The sequence below is a fragment of the Mastigoproctus giganteus genome, chromosome 5, assembly GCF_048544385.1.
Source record: "Mastigoproctus giganteus isolate SK-2022 chromosome 5, ASM4854438v1, whole genome shotgun sequence".
NCBI classification, from domain to species: Eukaryota; Metazoa; Arthropoda; class Arachnida; order Uropygi; family Thelyphonidae; genus Mastigoproctus; species Mastigoproctus giganteus.
Genome location: NC_143579.1, coordinates 51,974,542 through 51,997,594, shown reverse-complemented (window position 1 = coordinate 51,997,594; position 23,053 = coordinate 51,974,542). Strand labels below are relative to the sequence as shown.

At 38.8% G+C, this 23,053-nt stretch overlaps 1 protein-coding gene across 1 annotated transcript in view; it reads left to right on the top strand.

Moving 5' to 3' along the window:
- The window catches only part of LOC150085389 (F-box only protein 42-like), a 160,203-nt gene that overhangs the window by 37,243 nt on the left and 99,907 nt on the right, over positions 1–23,053 (top strand). The window contains exons 2-3 of the mRNA XM_090373195.1: positions 9,400–9,636; positions 21,366–21,469. Coding sequence (XP_090229321.1) covers positions 9,400–9,636; positions 21,366–21,469 — 341 coding nt within the window. The remainder of the gene's footprint in view (positions 1–9,399; positions 9,637–21,365; positions 21,470–23,053) is intronic.

The following is a 23,053-nucleotide window of genomic DNA, read 5'->3' as shown; positions in this document are numbered from 1 at the left end:
TCCGAGTAGTGTGTATGCGGGGAGCATTGTCGAGGCCACGTTATGTCAAGGATCTGGGTATATTCTTACCACATGTACGCCATATCCAAAAATTTCATTGCTTCATACAGCATGTCCCACCTACTTTTTCTTACTATTGAATACACCATGAATTGTCAAACTAATAGAGCAAGCTTATCTGCGAAAAGATCTAAACCTCCCAAGGACTTCCTAATTCATTTCACAAATATACGTGGTCTCAACGATGTCCATTTCCACTTGCAGTCTGCCAAACCCCATGTACTTTTTCTGACAGAATCTCAGATATCGGTTGATTCATCTACTGCTCATCTCAGATGCCCAAATTATTCGCTGTATGATTCCTTTCGCCTCAAAGGTGGTACTTGTGCATATGTCCGTTCTGATATTCCCTGTCAGAGACTTGGCAATTTGAAATCTCCTCTCTTTGATCTTCTCTGGCTTAAAATCTCTCTACCTCATTGTGTCAAATTCATCTGTTGTCTCTACCGTTCTCCCAACTCCACTAATCACTTGGAGCTCTTTGACTTCCTCTCTTTGCAACTTGACTTTCTCCAGTCCAACTTTCCTAACAGTGAAGTAATTTTCCTTGGTGATTTTAATGTTCACAACTCCAGCTGGCTTCCGTTTTCTAGTCACACCGACCCAGCAGGTCGAGATGCTGAGGCTTTTGCAATTACTAATGACCTAGCACAGATTGTTCATTTACCTACAAGAATACCGGACAATCCTAATCATACAGCCAATACGCTTGATCTTTTTCTCACAAACAACCCTTCTAAGTACACGGTCGAAGTGTGAGGTCCTTTAGGCACTTCAGATCACAACTTGATTGTCTCTTGTGATTGTCTCTTCTCCAATGGAACCTTTATCTCATGGCTATTCCCAACCACGTGTTGTTTGGCATTACAAGAATGCAAAATGGGATGATCTGCGAGACTTCTTTTCTTCTTTTCCTTGGTCGGATTACTGTTTCAAAACTTCTGATGTCAATGTTTGCTCAGATCGTGTCAGTGAAATTATTCTTGCAGGAATGGAATCCTTTATCCCACACTCCACTGTAAAATCTCGTCCTTTAACAACTAAACCTTGGTTTTCCAATAAATGTGCTAAGGCTGTCCAAGAGAAGAATGTTGCATATCGTAATTGGCTTGTTTCTAATTCTTCAGTTTCATTTTCTGCCTACACCAAAGCTCGCAACAGTTGTAAAGCAGTTATTAACCAGTCCAAACTAGAGTTTGAACAGGCTAAGAGTAGAAAACTTGCTTCTTGCCCTAATGGTAGCCGAGCATTCTGGTCTCTTGCCAAAGCTACTGGCCGCAACTTTTGCCCATCTTTGCTCCCACCTCTGTCCAAACCAGATGGTTCTGTTGCCACTTCAGCCAAGGATAAAGCTGACCTGCTAGCATCCCATTTTTCTTCCAGCTCATGTATTAATGATCTTGGTAAAACACCTCCCACCATTCCCAACACGCATTCAATGCCTCCTGTGGTCTTCCGTCAAAAGGATATCAGAAGGATTTTGATGGCCCCAAGTGCCAAGCGATAGGGACCAAGCGATTTTCTTAAGCGAATTATAAAGTGATCCTTCCAAGTGATTTTGTTCTCTTTCATTTCTAGCCGCTCTTATTCTCAGTTCATTGTAAGTGGTTCTTCACTTAGCAGATTTTAAGTAGAACCCAGGAAGGAAAATCACCTTTCTTTTTTAGGATAATTATCCATTTTCTCACTAACAAACTAATCCGCCAGTCGCTTGGTTACTAGGTGGCACTGCTCCTGCCTCCCCGTGGTGGGGCCGGAAACCTGAAAGGAAAAATAATCCTTTCAGGGCTAAAAGGAGCAACAATGGACTTGACAAACCAGGCTTCTCCTGGAATTATGGATCAAACTGATCACAATCGGCAGCAAGATGATCTTAATCCATCTACTGCCAAAAGACAAAAGAAAGATGTGACCAAAACCATCTCGCCACTCTTTCTAATTGTTCATTCCCTATCAGACCAACCAGTTAGTAAACTTTCTCCCTTTGTTATACAGAGGTGTCTAGAACATATAGCTGGTCCACCAAAAATGGTTCGCCGCTTGAAATCAGGCGACCTTCTGATAGAAACGACAAATCATCGACATTCTGAGCTTCTTCTTGAAACCAAAACTTTTGGAGGGTTTCCCATCAAAGTCACTCCACATGCCACTTTAAATTCATCTAAAGGGGTTATCGTGGAATGGGACCTCCTAAATAGCTCTGAAGAAGAAATCGTGCAAGAGCTACAAAACCAGAATGTCACACATGCCAAAAGAATCCTTATTAAAAAGGATGGAAACCTCGTTCCAACCCGCACCATCATACTTACTTTCAGTACTCCAACTCTACCATCATCAGTCAAAGCCGGGTACCTGAATTGCCAGGTAAAGCCATATATCCCCAATCCAATAAGATGCTTCAAGTGTCAAAAATATGGCCATTCCCAAACAGTATGCAGAGGACAAGCTATTTGTGCCACTTGCGGCTCAAAAGAACATACCTGTAAAGAATGCAATACACAGTCTCCTCTCTGCCCAAACTGCAAAGGAGACCACCCTGCCTATTCCAGAGACTGTAATATATGGAAAAGAGAAAAGCAAGTTCAAAAATATAAAACTGAACATAAGGTAACATATCAAGAAGCCAAAAAGCAGATACCACTATTTCCAGCAGTGAGATCATATGCAGCAGCAGCAGCAACAGCAGCAACAGCAGCAACTACAGTGCAGAAAACAAAGGTAATTGCAATACAGACCGACATCACAATCCCGCCTAACATCTCAATAGCAGATTGGGCACGTAACATTCTTTTACAAACAAAACAAAAAGTTGATCAGGCAATTAATACACCCATTGTAATCCCACCAGATGCTAAAGATCCAACAACAACAAGCAGTACAAATTCCACCAAACCTGTTGAAAAAACACAAAAAAATACTGACACTATGGAAATTGATGAAAAGGAGAAAGAAGATGAACCAGTTCTGGAACTTTACGCAAATGATGACATGGACAGTGGTGGCCGACCAAGCTTCCCCAGAAAAGAAAAAATCAAAACAGATCGATCAAAACAGGCAACTCATCGTAAGTCATCTGAATCAAGTACTAAACCCAAATAATGCGTACACTTCTACAATGGAATTGTCGTGGCATTCGAAGTAATCTAAGCGATATCAAAGATCTAATTTCCGTATATGCTCCTGCAAGCATCTGTTTGCAAGAAACAAACCTAACTCCGCACATAAGTATTTCAATCAAGAACTACAATGTATATAGGCAAGATCGAAAAACCAATACAGGTCATGGAGGAGTCGCCATTCTTGTTGACTCTAATGTGCCATCCAAACATATTCAACTACAAACACCCCTTGAAGCAGTCGCGGTACGCATCGTGACTGGAATTACCTTGACTATGATTTCGCTCTACCTTCCACCTAATCATGCGTATACACTGCAAGAATTTGAGGATTTAATTGAACAATTACCATCTCCTTTTTGTTTGATGGGGGACCTTAATGGGCATCATATCATCTGGGGATCACTTCATACAGACAAAAGAGGACAGATGATTGAAAAACTTATAAATAATAGGAACCTAACACTCTTAAACACAGGTACCCACACCCATGTCCACTTACCAACAGGGACTACCTCTGCAATTGATCTCACCATCTGTTCCCCAGCTCTCTTTCCTCTCCTTGACGTCTGTTTCCGATGATCCTTATAGCAGTGATCATTACCCAGCTGTTTGTCACCTACTAGCAAATGATGTACAGCAACCTATAAGAGGTATAAAATGGAAATTCTGCAAAGCAAACTGGGAAAAATACCAATATGCTGCTTCTTTAGATGAGAAAATCATAAGACATACTGATATCAATAATGCTGTTACTCATATCACAAATCAAATAATTTCTGCAGCAAACATTGCAATACCAAAGACAGCTAACCAATCTCATAAACACTACAAGCAGTGGTGGAATGAAGAATGCCTGGAAGCAAAGAAAGAAAAAAATAAGGCTTGGAACCAATTCAGAAAGTATCCCACCACCACCAATCTCATAAAATATAAGAAAGCCAGAGCAAAAGCACGCTATATACGCCGGAAATCTCAGAAAGAATCCTGGATATCCTTTGCAAGCAAAATTAATAGAAATACGGACAGCAGAATAATATGGAATAAAATTAGACAAATTTCAGGCAAATATATAACCGTCCCTAAACCGATCATAAGCTGGAAAGGTCATGACATAACTGAACCAGAAAAAATTGCAAATCTACTAGGAGAAACATTTGAGGAATTGTCAGCAACAACGTCATACAGACCAATCTTTCAAACATATAAAGCTCAAATCGAAAAATACAAAATTAATTTCCATGCAGCTCATGAGATTTCATACAATCAATCTTTCACTATAAATGAATTGCATAAAGCCCTAACCAAATCTAAAGAAAGCGCAGCAGGTCCGGATGGAATCCACTATCAGATGATTAAACACCTCCCTAAAAATTCTTTATGCCTGCTGTTACTGCTATATAATAGGATATACCTTGAGGATACATATCCAGACTCTTGGCGACATTCGTTTGTACTGGCCTTTCCAAAACCTGGGAAGGATCATTCAAATCCATATAATTATCGTCCCATCGCGCTCACTAGCTGTCTAGGAAAAATTTTAGAAAAAATGGTGAATGATCGGTTAACATGGTTTCTTGACTTCCATAACCTCCTGAGTCCTAGTCAATATGGTTTCCGGAAAAATAGATCGACAATAGACATAATGACAAAAGCTGAATCAAATATTCGCAATGCCTTTCTCCGAAACGAACACCTTGTAATGATATGCCTTGATATTGAAAAGGCGTTCGATACTACGTGGAGATATGGTATCCTTCATGAATTGTACAAATTAGGTCTTCGAGGCCATCTACCAAAGTTCCTTCAGAATTTCATGACTAAAAGAACTTTTCAAGTCCGTTATCATCATATTCTGTCTCTAATATACAATCAAGAACAGGGGGTCCCCCAAGGCTCAGTCCTCAGTGCAACCCTTTTCGCTATCAAAATAAACCCTGTAACAGAAGTTATTCCAGCAACAGTTGAAACCTACCTATATGCCGACGACCTCACAATATCATGTCACTCACAGAATATGCGGACAATCGAGAGGCAGCTCCAATGTACTATTAACAAAATAGAGTCCTGGTCCACCTATAATGGATATCGAATCTCAGTACAAAAGACAGTGGCAATACACTTCTGCAGAAAACGAAAGATGCATCCTGATCCAGAACTAAGGATAAGCAATCAACAAATTCCACTCAAACAGAGCATCCGGTTACTAGGACTAATCATGGATCAAAAATTAAATTTCCTAGAACACATAAAATATCTACGTACAATGTGCTTAAAGAAATTAAACATTCTACGAGCTGTATCAGCCATGACATGGGGAGCTGATCGTTACTCACTTTTGCACGTTTATCGTGCAATGATAAGATCTAAATTAGATTATGGTTCTCCCATTTACTCCTCAGCTAGGAAAAGTGTGTTGAACTGGTTAGATCCAATTCATCACAATGCACTACGTGTTGTTTCAGGAGCCTTCCGTACCTCACCTGTGTATAGTCTATACACAGAGATCCATGAACTCCCACTCAGTCTTCGTAGACAAGTTCTTCTCATGAACTATGCTGCGAAAGTTCAAAGCCTTCCTGGACATCCAACATGGCAATATCTTTATAAACCGAAATGGGAAAATTTATATACGAACAAACCAAATATATGCAAACCTGCAGGCATCCGACTAAAAGAAATACTCTCAGAATTGAACTTAAGTATGGATAAAATCTACCAAGATACCCCCACAGCCCTTCCACCTTGGGAAATCAGTTCAGTTGACTGTGACATGGTCCTCATAAAATGGAAACAGAACAATATCCCAAGTCAAAATATAAAACAGCTACATTCCTCCTATGTAACACAATTCTCTGACTATTCTCATCTGTACACTGATGGATCCAAGACGGCCACACACGTTGGTGCTGCTGTTGTGTTACCAAACAGCATAATCTCACAGTCTCTTCCCATAGAGTGCAGTATTTTTAGCGCTGAACTGTTTGCAATAAGTCTCGCCCTAGATCACATTGCCAAAACTTCCCCCGTAAAAAGTATCATTTTCACAGACTCGTTAAGTGCAATATATGCTTTACAGACACAAGATCGTCCATCTCATCCGTATGTAAGAAAAATTCTTTCCTCCTTATCACACCTTACAAAAACCAACCAAAGAGTTAGATTCACTTGGATTTATGGCCATTCTGGAATACTAGGCAATGAACGTGCGGATGATGCTGCAAAAAATCCGTCTAACAAAAATTCTCACTTGCATAAAATACCGCTCAATGACTTTAAAAACATCAATCTAAAAGCCTCTGAAAATATATGGACGCAGACCTGGAAATCTCAAACAAACAATAAATTATACCAAATCAAACAACAGCAGAAATCCTGGAAATCAAGTTTTCGGTCAAACAGACATGAAGAGGTTATCCTCGCCCGACTTCGCATCGGACATACATATTTAACACACTCTTACCTCCTAAGAAAAGACGATCCTCCACAATGCCCTCAGTGTCTGACCACACTAACAGTGAAGCACATAATCTTAGAATGTCCACGATACCAAATTGCTCGCCAATCAGCTTTCAAATCGCATTCAAATGAACCATTAAGCCTTGAACTCATTATGGGAGAAAAATCAAACGTCAGTGAACTCCTTTCATACCTCAGCTTAATAAACTTAACCAATCATATATAATATGGTAAATCAGTAACAATATAACAGGAAATAACAAAACTTGAACAGGCGCAATATAGCCGAAGTTGCTCTTGCGCCACTAAACTCCAAACAACAACAACAACAACAAGGATTTTGATGAATCTTGATGCTAAGAAAACTCCAGGTCCTGATGGTATTTCTCCACTTGTTCTCAAAACCTGTGCTCCTGAACTATTCTTTGCCGCCTTTTTTCACTTTCTTATTCCAATGGTGTTTTTCCTTCTGCTTGGAAATTTGCTCATATCCAGCCAGTTCCTAAAAAGGGTGACAAATCCCTCCCATCCAATTATTGTCCCATTGCAATTACTTCTACTCTTTCTAAAGTAATGGAGAAATCAATTAACCGCCAACTCTTAAACTACCTAGAAACCTTCCGTCTGATCAACGATCACCAGTATGGATTCCGTCAGTGTCGATCCACTGGACATATTCTGGCTTATGTTACCCATTTATGGACTAATTCAATGGAAAGGTTCGGTGAATCACAAGTGGTTGCTCTTGACATCTCAAGTGGTTGCTCTTGACATCTCAAGTAGTTGCTCTTGACATCGTGTTTGGCATAAAGGTCTTCTAAACAAGCTTCCATCTTATGGTTTGCCAACTGTTTTTAGTAATTGATTATCCAGTTTTCTCTCTGATCGCTCACTGAGGGTGATGGTAGATGGCTCTCTGTCTTCTAACTTCTCCACTAATGCCGGTGTCCCCCAAGGTTCAGTTCTTTCCCCCACTCTTTTCCTCTTGTATATCAATGACCTTCTTCCATTGACTGGAAATCCTATCCATAGTTTTGCCGATGATAGCACATTGCATTCAACTTTCCATTTTGAGAAACCTTGTCCTGCTCAATCAGCTTCAACTTCTCGAAAATCTGTTACCAATTCCTTAAATGCCGATCTTCAGGTAATTCTCCAGTGGGGCAAAGACAACTTAGTTGATTTCAACCCTTCCAAAACTCAGTCTTGTCTTATATCTCGCAAAAAGGATTCTTCTACTCCTATGCTTATCTTTAGTGACACTCCGATTTCTAGGCAAAATGATATATCTCTTTTGGGGATTACCCTGACTTCTAATCTCTCTTGGCACAAGCACATTACAAATATTGCTTCCTCTGCATCTAAAAAACTTGGTTTTCTCTTTTGCTCTCAGTGTTACTTTTCTTCCAAACAGATTCTCACTCTGTATAAATCGCAAATTCGCCCTGCCATGGAATATTGTTCCCATATCTGGGGTGGTGCCCCCAAAACCTCTCTCCGGCTTCTTGATTCCATTCAGAAGAGGGCAGTTAGGTTAATTAATGATTCATCTCTAACAGAGTCTCTCCACTCGCTTTCTCATAGACGCACTGTTTCTGCTGCATGCCTCTTCTACAGATACTTCCATGGGCACTGTTCTTCTGAATTGGCGTCTATAATTCCTGCTCTCTCTTTCAAAACAGTCTGAACACGTGCCGCCACCAGCCAACATCCATTTACTGTCCAACTTCAAACCCACAGAACCAACTTTTTATCTTCCTCATTTATTCATTCAATTGCCATTTTCTGGAACAACCTTCCTTCATACGTATTTCCTGAAAATTACAATCTACAGAAGTTCAAGTCCAATGTAAACAAATACCTTCTTTCGTCTTCTTAACCTCAAACCCAAGCACAGTACTAAGTACTATAGGTTCTAATACCTCTCGTGTTTGGGATTCTCATAAAAAAAAAAAAAAAAAAAAATACTGCTGCCATGTCTAAAAGAGTTGACAGTGAATTTAGTGATAGCCTGTGTGAGCTCTCTGAATGTTGCTTACAATATTTGCATACATTACTCCAGGACCACAGCCAGTCCCAAGTTCTGTATAGAACAATGCATAGTGATACTAGAGGTCTATGATATTACCAGTAACTCTATCAGCAATACAATTGTATATGCTGCCAGATACTTCCCAACAAGAAAGAAGTGATCTTATACTGTATTGATCACTACTGTAGCTGGTTTCCTGTACACCATTACTGATATCCATTTTTATTGGATAGCAGTACACAGGCATCAATGCACATCACTGCAAAGGTGCAGTCATCTAGTACAACTGCTTAGAAGATAACCAATAAAAATGGATACCAGATACTCCCTAACAAGAAAGAAATGATCAATATAAGATCACTTCTTTCTTGTCAGGGAGTATCTGGCAGCATATACAATTGTATTGCTGATAGTGTCTGTCTGCATCCTTCCGTGATCATATTGAGTCCTTTTATTGCAAAACTACAATCGTAGTTTTGTAATAATCTCAATATTGTCATGGAAAGATGCCTATAGACACTTTGAACGATGGTATACCCTTTGGTAGAACTATGTAGTAAGAAGGAATATACCCTGGAATCTTATGTTAAACACTGTATCATTTAAATTAAATAGGTACATGACAAAATTTGTAAACTTTTGACTTTGCTATACATATAATATGTCATTTAGTTTAGTATGTAAAGTAAATGTTGAAGTAGTATTTTATTTTAATATGTTTTTTTTTGACAGCCGTTGTGAAAAGGATTCAACGAGAATTTCATAATGCAGTTACATCTGTGGGTGTGGAATGGCATCATTTACCTGCTGAACCTGGTCCAACAATATCCAAAAGATATTCACATAGTGCTTGTTGTCATGGGGATTCGATGTATATCTTTGGTGGTTGTACAACTGCTAATACTACCTTTAATGATCTCTGGAGGCTTGATCTGGGAACTCGCTACTGGATTCGACCACTGGCAACAGGTGATCTTTTTCTCTTAAACCTTATCCCATTTACGTGGGATCAGCTTTATTATACCTGTCTCTCTACTCATTCCTGCTTTGGACCAAAGCAGGAACAGGTGAAAAGACAGGTCTATCAAAGCCAGCCCTCATCCACTCAGTATTCTTTCCTATTCTTCCTCATGGTCTCCCACCATGTTTTCTTTGTCTGTCTTTTTTCTTTTCCCCCTCGAACCCCTCCCACTCTACTGACATCTCTCTTCTACAAGAGACATACCTTAGACAACAAGACACCCTTTCAGTGAACAATTATAGAATGTATAGGAAAGACAGATTAAAAGAAAGGTCAACACATGGAGGAGTAGCCATCTTAGTCCAGAACCACATCCCAACCGAACACATTCCTTTAAACAGCAATAAAGAAGCGATAGCGGTAAGAATAACACTGAAATTTAGGGTAACCATCTGTTCAGTGTACCTTCCACCAAGACCAGATATACCATTTGAGGAAATAGACCAACTAATCTCCCAACTCCCATCACCTTTCTGTATAATGGGAGACCTGAATGGCATAGTCAACTGTGGGGAAACACTGATATCAACAGACGAGGACAGATAATAGACCATCATAACCTTTCTCTACTCAATAATGGCAAACATACTTATTTTCACTTTCCTAGTCGTACAACCTCAGCAGTAGATCTAACTATATGCACGCCTTCCCTTCTACCAGAATTAAAGTGGCAAGTAATAGAAAACCCATACAGCAGTGACCACTACCCAGTAATCACCATACTGACCAGAAACCCTCCTTGCCATCCAAACAGACCACCCCGCTGGAAAATAGAAAAAGGTAACTGGGAAAAATTTAGAGAACTGGCTATATTTTATCCACAAATCATCCAAGAAACATAGGTCGATGAAGCTCTGAAGCATGTCACAGATACCTTAATACAAGCAGCCGAACAAACAATACCCACAACCTCAACTCGTTTTCCGTTGCACCCAAAATCCTGGTGGGACGAAGATTGCATGAAAACAAGAAGACAACGAAACAAAGCTTGGAATAAGTTCCGGAGATATCCTACAACGGTTAATCTGATAAAATTTAAGCAAGCACGAGCGCTAGCTATGTATACACGGAAACAAGGCAGAAAAACTTCCTGGATCCAGTTTACTTCCTCTATAAATAGAACAACAACAATAATATGGAATAAAATAGGAAAAATGAATGGGAAGTATAAAAACCAACCATCACTAGTATTACATTGGAATGGAGAAAGCATTACCGAACCATCAGAGATAGCTAATATATTAGGAGAAACGTTTGCTAAAGTATCGTCAAAACAATCCTACACTACTGAATTTTTGACCTATAAGGAGAAAATGGAAAAAAACAGAATTAATTTTAATACTAAAAGGATTGAACCCTACAACCAACCAATTACGTCAAGCAGTATCACATACATGAATTACGTCAAGCAGTATCACAAACAAAACCAAGTGCAGTTGGACCAGACAACATACACTATGATATGCTTAAACACCTAAAGCAGAAAGAGATAGAAAGCCTCCTTCAACTGTACAACTGCATATTTCTAGAAAACCAGTATCCTGAAGCGTGGCATCATGCAATAATATTAGCTTTCCAAAAACCCAATAAAGATCAGAAGGACCCAAACAACTATCGTCCGATAGCCCTCACAAGCTGCTTAAGCAAAGTACTAGAGATCATCAACAAAATATTAGTCTGGTTTATTGAGACAACTAACTGGTTCACCAATATGCAGTGTGGGTTTAGACACAATCGATCCACATTAGATCACCTTGTACGAATAGAAGCAGATATAAGAGATGCATTTATAACCTCAAAGCAGATGGTTACTGTATTTTTTGATATAGAAAAGGCGTATGACACAGCATGGAGACACGGTATATTACAAGATATCCACGATGCAGGACTCAGAGGACATTTACCACTATTCATTCAAAATTTCATGAAAAATAGAACATTTCAAGTTAAGAGTACAAAACACCATGTAAAAATCATATAAACAAGGAGTTCCCCAAGGGTCTGTCCTGAGTGCCATACTATTCTCCATAAAAATAAATAGCATCACAAAACAATTACCACCCACAGTGTCATGTGCACTATATGTAGATGACTTCAGTATTTCATATCAAGCACAGAACATGGGAACAATAGAAAGACAACTGCAATGTGTGATTAACAACGTCAGTCATTGGGCCCAGAAAAACGGGTTTAGAATATCAAAAGAAAAAAAGTCTGCGTACGTTTCTGTAGAAAACGAAAAATTTACCCCCTGAACCTGAACTAATATTGCAAGGTGACACAATACCAGTTAAACAAAGTGTAAAATTTCTTGGACTTATTCTAGACAACAAGTTGACCTTTGTAGAACATATAAAAGAACTCTTTTTTTTTTTTTTGGTAGTTGTTGGTGCATCGGCTCTGTGGCCATAGTCCCCAAAGGTCGTGGGATTTGAACCCGCGACCTTTGGGTTGCCAGGCAGGCACTTTACCCACCTGGCTAGCCCGGTCGGCTATATAAAAGAACTACGAATAAAATGTATGAAACAGCTTAATATTCTTAAAGTCTTAACAACAACATCTTGGGGGGACAGACCGTTATACCCTGCTCAACTTGTATAAAGCACTAGTAAGGTCAAAAATAGATTATGGTGCACCGGTTTATGCATCAGCAAGAAAGAGCGCCCTCAAATGGCGTGACAACTGTTCTCTCCACTGTTCCTGAGGAGAGAACAGTTGTCACTGCTGTATGCTTACAGGATAAGACCCATAAGAGACCATCTGACTTGGACAACTTTATTCTCACCAAAATGGGAAAACATATATAGGAACCACAAAAGAGCAAACCAGTCCCTAGGCATCAGACTACAGGAGCTACTGATAACACAAAATAGATAACGTTGCAAACCAAGAAGGACATATAGATCCACCATGGATAAACCATACCACAGCTTATGAACTCCTCACACAAAACTGGAATAAAAATACTTTATCAGACAGCAACTTTCAACAACTGCATGCAGCACATAGAATGCAATATCCCAATCACATACCAATATATACAGACGGATCAAAATCAGAGAACCATGTAGGAGCAGCAGCAGTATTCCCAGATGTTACATTGTCACGCCAACTCCCAAAAAAATGCAGTGTCTACACTGCAGAATTAGTAGCAGTTCATATAGCCCTGGAGCATTTCAGAACCACCTACCACTTGAGAACTGTGATTCATTAAGTGTAATCCAAGCCATACAAAACACAAGCAATATAACCCATCCAGTACTCTGGCAAATTAAACAGATACTAACAGGCTTCACAAATAAAAAACAAGAGATACTTTTCTCCTGGATACCAGGACACAAAGGGATAAAAGGAAATGAAGAAGCGGATAGAATTGCAAAATCAACCACACAATATTTCACATTTCCACATAAGGACTACAAGCCAATCATTAAAAATCGCTGTCTAACGCAAGAACTCTGGCAAAAACAAACATGGAATAAGTTATACAAAATAAAACCAAAAGTTGAGCACTGGAAAACGAGCATAAGGAAATCAAGGAGAGAAGTTGTTCTGACCAGATTGCGGATAGGCCATACACATTTCACAAATGGTCATCTATTACGTGCAGAAGAACCCCCAAGATGCCAAGTATGCAATACTATCCAAACAGTTAAACATATACTTATAGAATGCCCAACATATGAAAATGATCGACACTGAATTTTTTCATTATATAAAGGAAACCAAAACATCACCCTTAAAGATCTTATAGGTGACAAAGAACACGTGTCAGATATTTTTAGATTCATACAAACAATCAACATATACCATCTGCTGTAAATAATAGTATAATACCACAGAAACAGTTAACCTTTTACATTTGAACAAGATTTATATAAAGAGAACATTGTATAACAAATGAACTGGTGCACTATGATCTCCGTTGTCGATGCGCCAATAAACACCAAAACAACAACTGACATCTCTATGAACCTGTTTACTGGTGATGTTGCTTTATGTGACCAGACCATCTCTCTACCTTCCTGCATTTTTTCTTCAGTTTATTCAGGGAACTCATCAGGGGAGGATCAGTGGGTGCAATGCACCCAATTTAAAAGATACCAAAACCCAACAACTGGAGCCCTCAATCCCTTCAAGGTGGACTAGAGATAGATTCAAACTTTTAATACTTGCACTTGTCCCCCTGAACTTTAAGACCAGCCTTGAATCTAGCTCACACCTAGACTTCCTCTGACAAACTCATTTCTTACCTTTGTCCTTCCTTATGACTCCACACATCCATTGCTGCATCTGGCATCTCTGCCACATGTAACCTCTGTTCCCAGTGTCTCTTAACTCACCAATTCTCCACACCACTCCATACATCAGTGTCAGTCTCACCACTGCCTTGTAAAATCTGCCCTTAATGCTGTTAGTATTACAGTCTTCCCTCAGCCCAGTAGCTCTTCCCTTAATCACCCTACACGACTGTTATTACAATTGGTAGAGGCAATGCTACCAGCTGCAATAATAACAGTGATGCAGGGTCTGACAGGCCTAAATTGTCTTAATATTAGTAGGGCCAAATGATACAGGAAAGTAGACTTTTCTGCTTCCTTATATCATTTGACTTTACTGATACTAAGAAATTTGGCCTGTTTATTTTATTAAATAAAATAAAATAATAAAAATAAAAAAACAGAATATTCATACTATTCCCAATCCCACAATAGCCATCTAATTCTGCTTTGAACTTAGCATGACCACCTTCCTTTCTCCATGCTATGAGGCAACTTATTTCAGTTTTCAATAACTGCTGTCTGTAGGTGAATTTCATGAGAAGTTTACCTGTGGGTCTTTTGTTATTTCTTGAGATTCTGTATTTGTACTCCCTGTACTTCTCTTCCCTAAGAGGTAAAACAGACTTTTCTCTTTCATTTTACTCAACCCCTTTAGTGCCTTATACACCTCAATCAGATCTCCTTCTAAGCCATTCTTTATATTTGCACTTATCACTAAGTTAGCTGCCTTTCTTTAAACCCTCTCCACAAATTCTTTTTTTAGGGGTAAGTTTCCAGACCTGAATACAGTGTTTCAAATGTGGTCTAACCATCCTTTTCTATAGAAAGGTAATGATGTCCTTCTCCCTGCTAGCAAAAGCCTTATAAATCACGGGTAGGACACTGTATGAAAAAATTATGTTCAATTGAATCGTAACACCTAATTCTTTTTTTTTTTTTGTCTCGAAGCGCTTTTAGCTCCTTCCGCCCTAGCTTATACGTGACTCCACGATTTCTGTTCCCCAAATGCATAACCTCACATTTAGAAACATTAAACTTTATTTGCAATATTTCAGACTATATATGCAACCAGTCCAAGTCTTTTTGAAGATGGATGGTATGGACTGGATTGAGTTGTTAACCACGCTTTCCACCTTCAGTTATCAGCAAACTTTGACAACCTCCTGTGGATATCCTCATCAATAACATTTATGAAAATTAGATATAAGTAGAGATCCAACACAGTTGAGGGACCCCACTTGTTATACTGGTCTACGCCGAAGACTGACCATTTATGATAACCCTCAGTCTGCTGTCTTTTAGCCAGCCTGCAATCCAGCTTATATTACCAGTAACTCAAACTTCTAGTTTATATAGCAGCCATCCATCTTGGATGGTATCAAAAGCTTTACTAAAATCTAGATATAGAATGTCTGAATTGTTATCTGCATCCATCTGTTTACATCTTAGCAATTTACCAGATTGGTCATGCATGAACCCCTTTAAAACACATTCTGGGGTCTATTCAAGATGCCATTCTTGTCAAGTTGGTGCTGAATTGCATCCTTAACCGTAGCTCCACAACCTTCCCTGTCACAGAAGTAAAACTTAACTGGCTTATACTTACCTAACTTCTCTTTAGTACCACCTTTGTTTATTGGAAAGACATTAGCACTTCTCCATTCCAAGGAGATTTTCCTTGCTTTTAACCGTAAATATCTTTGAGCAGTATCTGTTCAATTCATCTGCCATTTCTACTGGGGCTTTCTATGGACCTTCCACTGCAACCAATTAAGGGACGTATTTGATTTCCTCAATTATTTTTTGTATTCAGATATGGGAACTCCCTATCCTCATTCTTAGCTGTTTTTGCTTATGCTTTCTCATAATCAGTTTCTGCCCACTTTACCTCATCAGTGATTTTGTTACATATTCTCTGATAATGCTTTGATGTCAACGAGCTGAGCAAACGTTGACATCAAAGTTTGGAAACAGTAGTCCGACCAAGGAAAAGAAGAAAAGAAAGAAAAAAAAAAAGAAAAAATAGGTCACCCCATTTTGTATTCTTTTAATGCCAAATGATATGAGGTTTGGAATAGCCTTGAGATAAAGGCTCCATTGGAGAAGAGACAATCACCAAGTTGTGATCTGAGGTGCCTATAGACCACTCACTTCCACCATGTACTTAGACGGGTTTTTTGTTAGAAAAAGATACAGCATGTTGGCTGTATTGTTAGGATTGTCCGGTATTCTTATAAGTAAATGAACAATCTGTGCAAGGTCATTAGTAATTGCAAAAGCTTCAGCATCTTGACCAGCTGGGTCTGTGTGACTAGAGAATGGAAGCCAGCTGGTGTTGTGAATGTTAAAATCACCAGGGAAAAATTTCCTCACTGTTAAGAAAGTTGGACTGGAGAAAGTAGAGTTGCAAAAAGAGGAAGTCAAAGAGCTCCAAGTGATTAGTGAAGTTGGGAGAATCGTAGAGACAACAGATGAATTTGACACAGTGAGGTAGAGAGATTTTAAGCCATAGAAGATCAAAAAGAGGGGATTCCAAATTACCAATTCTCTGACAGGGAATATCAGAATGTGTGTGTGTGTGTGTGTGTGTGTGTGTGTGTGTGTGTGTGTGTGTGTGTGTGTGTGTGTGTGTGTGTGTGTGTCAGTGTGTGTGTCAGTGTGTGTGTCAGCCATATAATGTATGACTGTCCTGACTATGAAGACTTGATCTATTCTGATCACAAAGATTATTAATTTGCCAAAGGACCAAGAATATATACTAATTCATACCCATGACAATTATAAACACTTCACCACTTTTGCACAGGATGTCTTCAACAGACGAAGAACATTGAGGAGCCTAAACCACCAAGACCAATAACTTGAGACAGATTCTGGGCACCCCTCTCCAGTAGCATCAACCGCCAACCTTATCGAAGTGTAATTGAACTGAAATTCACTTCCTTCATCCAAGTTCCATCAGGCTGATATCTGCAGCTGAATCTGCAGACAAGATCAACTGGTATGTGATCCCACTCAAGACTCCAAACCAAAACACTGGAGACACCAGCAGCATTTCTGCCACAAGCCACATTGGCAATCAAACCAAGCAGTCTAGCCTGGTTTTCTTTTACTCTCCTCCCCAGCCGGGGGGAGGAGATTGGTTCCTGTCTCCTCTCCCCTGCCACTCCCTTCTTCTGCCTGGTGAGGCCTAGGCCTGCCTCAATAACTTCTGGGGTGCCTTCTCTATCGTCCCCATACCTCTGTCTTTTCCCCCCGCCTTCAGTCTCCCCCTCCTACTCTAACTCACAGTGTACACCCCACACAACGTCCAAATTTAAACCATGCTTACATAAACCTCTCTTGGCCTTTTATATTCTAGCATTAACCCCCTTTTTAATTAAAAAAATTTTTTTTTTTCACATAAGCTCTTGCCACTGAAATCTTTGAAACTAGGTGGCAGGGCCTGCCAGAGTACAAAAAATCTACTGGGTACATGACCTGCCTCCCTGTGGCTAAGTGCATTAACGGTGGGTCCCAACAGGAACCCAGTGGCTAAATGGTCAGAAGAACAATGGTGCACAACACTACACATCTGTTCACTCCCCCACACACTTTTTAAATCTCTGGCCTTCACAGAGTTCTGTGCTACACAAACAGAGTACACAATGTGGAGATGGGGGAACCCCTGGTTCTGTCAGACAACTAATGCACTTTGCACTTGTCATTAGGCTTTCCTTTGTTGACTACGAATGGTAGCTTTGATGTTTTAGCAATGTAGTGATGACAGGAAAGTTTAAATATCTTTGTACGCAACTGTTCAATAAAATCTTCTGTTGTTAATTGCTTTGTGTCCAGTGTATCTCTGTCAGTGTGTATCCATTGCTTGAATTCAATAATATCTTCTGGTTCATTGTTTTCAAAAATATTTTCTAGAAACTTTAATCTATTCTTGGACATTTTCACACCAATGAAGCATACAATCTTTTGACTCCAAATCACAGACTGTTTTACCAATGAGAACCTTGTAATCACATTCAACAGGACTTGCTGCTAGTATTAACTTGACATTTTGACGGATTGTGCATACACATACAGAACGTGTTCCTGGTGCACCAACTGTGACATTCCACTTGGGTCGAAGTTCACAAAATTTAGAAAATCCGATGTCAGATCCATTTCTATCTCGATAAGTTATAAACATTTCTTTCAAGTTGCTGAGTAGTCGCTTTTACATTTTTATTCCCTCAGCATTTCTAATGGAAATGTACTCTTTCTTTCTAGGGCATATCCAACTAAAATCATCAAAAATTCCATCACCTTTTGCTTTACTTGCTCAGAAAGCTTTTTTCCAGGTATGGCCATGATTCCTTCTTCTGCTTTAAGTTTTCTTGCTTTCTTGACCATTCTTTCTGAGACACTAAACTCTTCCATTGTTTTCTTTATGGACCAACTAACTGGAGCTAGTATTAATATTTGAAATATTTCTGAATGACTTGATGCCATCAACTTTTCTTTCAATTCTTTCAGCAGCTCATTGTAATCTAAGCAGTTTCCACACTGATGACTTGCACTTGGCTCCACGATGTCATTTGGATCCAAGCCACCAATAGATACAATTTTACTGGCAATTGCATCTTGTACTTGACTTGCCTTCCTTTTGGCATAGCCTTGTGAGTCTCTCTTAGCCATTTGCTGAAATTTCAGAGGAGAAATACCAATAGCTGTCAAACTTGTGTTCAAGCTTTCAGTCACAAGCATTTTGTCATCATGGTCTGATCCAGATGAGGTTGATATTCCTGTTGCTGCTTTTCGGCTATTAGACTCTTTTCGGCATGATGTGCACAGCTTCTGGCCTGGTTTTATGTGTACCTTTGTTAGGTCTTTCAGGTAGTCTGCCATTGACAAATCAATTGGTTGTAAACTGTTTTTTCACCATATGATTTTTCTTCTCGAAAGGATTGCAACATGAATGCTGTGAAAATTCAAATTTTGTCAAAAGCAAAGCTTCACGATGTAGACAAATTGTCTTCACCCAGTTTTAATCCACGTCGACCTATCAGCTGTTGTTCTTCAAATTCTTTGAATCATTTTAACCCAGTTTTGCATGTATAGGATAGCACATGACATTTAGAATTATCCATATGACTGATGGTGCATGAGTCCAGCTTATCTCCAGCAAAATCTTTTGATTCCATGGCTTTCATGCTGACTAATAAGTGAATATTTCTGCAAGCAATGAAAACTTGATTAACTTTATTACGGTCAAACAATAAAAAATAGAGGAACAAAATAAACAAACTGCTCATCATGAAGATAAAACACATTAATAACAGCATGGTTCAAATATCAGCTATTTATACTTTTTTTGTATGATTCTAGAATATTCCAGAGTTCTAGAATGTTCATCAGTTTTTTTTTTTTTTTTTTTTTGTTTTTTTTTTAATTCATGAATGTTCTAGGATGTTCATCAGGTTTTTTTGGAATTCACTAGAATATACTAGAATGTTCTGGAATTCTAGAATATTCCAGAATTCTAGAATATACTCTATTTCTTGATTATTCTAACATTAGGCAAGATTAAGGAAGTGTTCTGCAACAAAAAAGATCTCACAAAATAACAATATCGCACATAAAACTACTTGAATTTTAAGGCCTTAAGCGCAAAGACATAAAACAGATAAGCCATGATCCTTGTAGCTGAAGCTCTGCTCATTCCAGTGGTGGCAAAAATAAGAGAATTGAAGGTGTCCCACATTAAGATATTTGCCCCTTAAGATAGGTCAAATTTGACTTTCAAATTTTGAGTCAATCTTTGAAGGAAAATATCTCAGCCAGAAAACAAGTATAAGAGCTGATATTTAGTTAGGCTGAATTCATGCAGTTGGTAAGTTGAATGTCCAAAGAAAAGAAGGTACCAAAGGTGTTTTTTTTTTTTTTTTTTTTTTTTTTTTTTCAAAGTTATGACTTTCAAAAGTCTTGCTTAAATTTGGTACGACAAATTTTTGGTGCCAGTTTTAGACCACGTAAAAAATGTGAAGGTTTTTGAGCCAAACATTTTGCATTCTCTGCCAAAAGTTAACTAGGTATACCAAGTTTCAGAGCACTACCTCTCACCATTGTGCAACAGTAACACTTAAAACTTTGAATATTTTTTGTGATTTATTCTGCATAACACAAATGACTTCCACAAAAAAGGGTGCTAGTGCCTCAAGCATACTATATTTTGAACTGAAATTTTGCACAGCTTCATTTGAAACCCGTTTAAACATCCACACCAAGTTTCAACAAAATTGAAGATGGTCGAGCAGGGACCCCTAGGCCACTTGACATGGAATGACCCATTTTCGATTTTGTTGATACTTGAAAAAAAAAAAAAAAAAAATACTCGTAAACCCAGGAACTCATAAAGCAAAAACTCATATAGCATATATTAAATCTTAATTGTAATTTGTCGCTAGTTTGTCCAGTATATTTAATTTTACAGGTACAGCATGTAATACAGTAGATGATGTTATACAGTTTGCAAAAAATAGGTGCTGCTGACTTATCAGTGTGATGTTGAGGATGCCTATATGGACAAATAAGGCAAAGTTTATTTTTACATATATTGAACTTGGCAATATCAGCATCTGATGCTTCCCACCTGAATTTACATAAGAGCTTATCTTCAACACTCTATAATTACTTTTATCACTAAGTTCAATGTATGTAAAAATAAACTTTGCCTTGCTTGTCCACATATGCACTCTCAATATGACACTGACAATTCAGTATACCCTATTTTTTGTGGACTGCATAACGTCATCTATCTTATTACTTGCCATTTGGTGTGGGGTCTGGCAGATCGATTTCGTGATTAGATAATTAAAATCAAACAATAACCTGTCATTTCCAAAATTACTTTTCTGAGTTTGTATGTATGATTAGGAAGGTAGCCAGTGTAGCAGCCACTAATCTTGAACCCCCATTTAGCACACACCAGGTATTACGTTGAATTGAAATATTTATTGCTGCCAGCTTAAGTCACTGGTACTTGCTTATTGCACCAAACCTCACTTGCCTGCCTCTACTTGATCCACCCTGCACCTATGTGTTACATTATCACTTTCTCCACTCTTCTCTATCTCTGATCTTAGATACTAAAATCTCTTTTGTGGTTTCTCTAATTCTTTACTGGTGGTTTCTCTAATTCAAACCACATTCTCCTCTATTCTCCCATTCTTGCCTAATTCCACTAATTCTAATGTGGAATGCAAGCATTTGCAGCCATGATTACACATGTACTCTCCTGTATTAAACCATATATCCCTCTGTGGGGAAATTAATAATAATAAATGTGAAATTCTGTTATTTCCTTTTATATAAATATTTTAATAGTTTCAATTAAAATAATTGTATTCTGTGTTTTTAAGGTACTTACCCACCACCAAAAGCCTGTGCAACCCTTGTTTGTCATGAAGAAAATTTGATTTTATTTGGAGGTTGGACTCATACTTCACCATATCCTCTGCACCAAGTAAGCGATCATTTCAAGTATATATTTGAAGAAGTGGTATATTTTCAATTTAATGATAGATGTAGATGAGTCATCAGACAGGGTGATTACAAAATAGTATACAACTTCAGAAAGTTATTTTATAATTTTTAAATGATCATTATGAGTATCACGAGTAATCAAGCATATACAGGGTGATTCACTACCAGTGCGACAAACTTGCAGGAGGTGTAGGGGGCACAAAGACGAATCAGAATCACATAGCATCAGTGCGACAAACTTGCAGGAGGTGTAGGGGGCACAAAGACGAATCAGAATCACATAGCATTGCAGGGTCCGAAATGCCTTCGTCATGCAGTAGAGAATGTTGAACGGGAGGTCGTGAGAACAGCGATCCCACTGGAAGTCAGCATTTGCGAACCATTTCTGTTGAAGAAACCAAGTAGCAAAAGTCCTCCGGAGTGGATAATCCGCAGGCTCCAATGATTGGACGCGTTGCAGATGGTATGAACTCATTTGGTTTGTTGACAGTATCCTCCATATAGTGGATTGGGAAATACCCAATCGTTGGCTTATCGCTCGAGTACTCGTACTCAGATTGCCTTCTGCAAGATGTAGGACATTCTCCTCATTGTCTGGTGTCCTCGTCGTTCGCTCTTGATTCATGGTACCTCTCGTGAAACAACCAGTCTCATGTAACCTTCTGTGCACACGTGCGAAAATCGTATGATGAGGAGCACGCCTGTGAGGGAAACGTTCCTGATATAAGCGCAGAGCAACGCACCCGTTACAGTCCGCAGCTCCATATGCGAGGTGCATGCCGGCCAGTTCGTTTGAATACTCTTCCATCCTACTGCCTCGGAACCGGTTTGCAAATGCTGACTTCCAGCAGGATTGCTGTTCACATGACCTCCCGTTCAACGTCCTCTACCGCATGACGAAGGCATTTCGGACCCTGCAATGCTATGTGATTCTGATTCGTCTTTGTGCCCCCTACACCTCCTGCAAGTTTGTCGCACTGGTAGTGAATCACCCTGTATACAGATGATCTCTAATTCCTATCCTTTCTCATCCAGTGATATTTTGGTTACTTGGGTTTATAGCATTGCATCTAATTTGTAAATTTTTTTTTGTTCCAGGTATAAATCTTTCTGCTTGGTGGATAATTTTCAGAAGCATGGATTGATAAAAATGGCATACAAATGTAGCTGATTTGGCTCTTTGCTGAACCAAAGAATGTGTCCCATCTTTTTAGTGAGCATCTTCATTTACTTCTGAAAATGTTTAATTCACCACTCATGTAGGACATGTTTCACAAAAGAGAAATATTTGCGAGTTATCCTTTTCATTGTCGTCGTTACTGTTTTTCCACTGTGTATCATTTGTTGGAATAAATTTTTGAAGCTAAATAGATTATAATCATCCTATGCAATATAATGATGCAGTAGTTTCCTTATCTGGAGCCAGATTAACCAGGTTGCAGATTAACTGAAGAGGCTTTAGTTAAAGACCCCACAGGAGCAAACAAACCAAGAGGGGGAAAAGTGAAAAGTTCACTTTTCCTCTTTGTCTATGAATATGTAAATAAAGTTTTTTTTTTTTTTT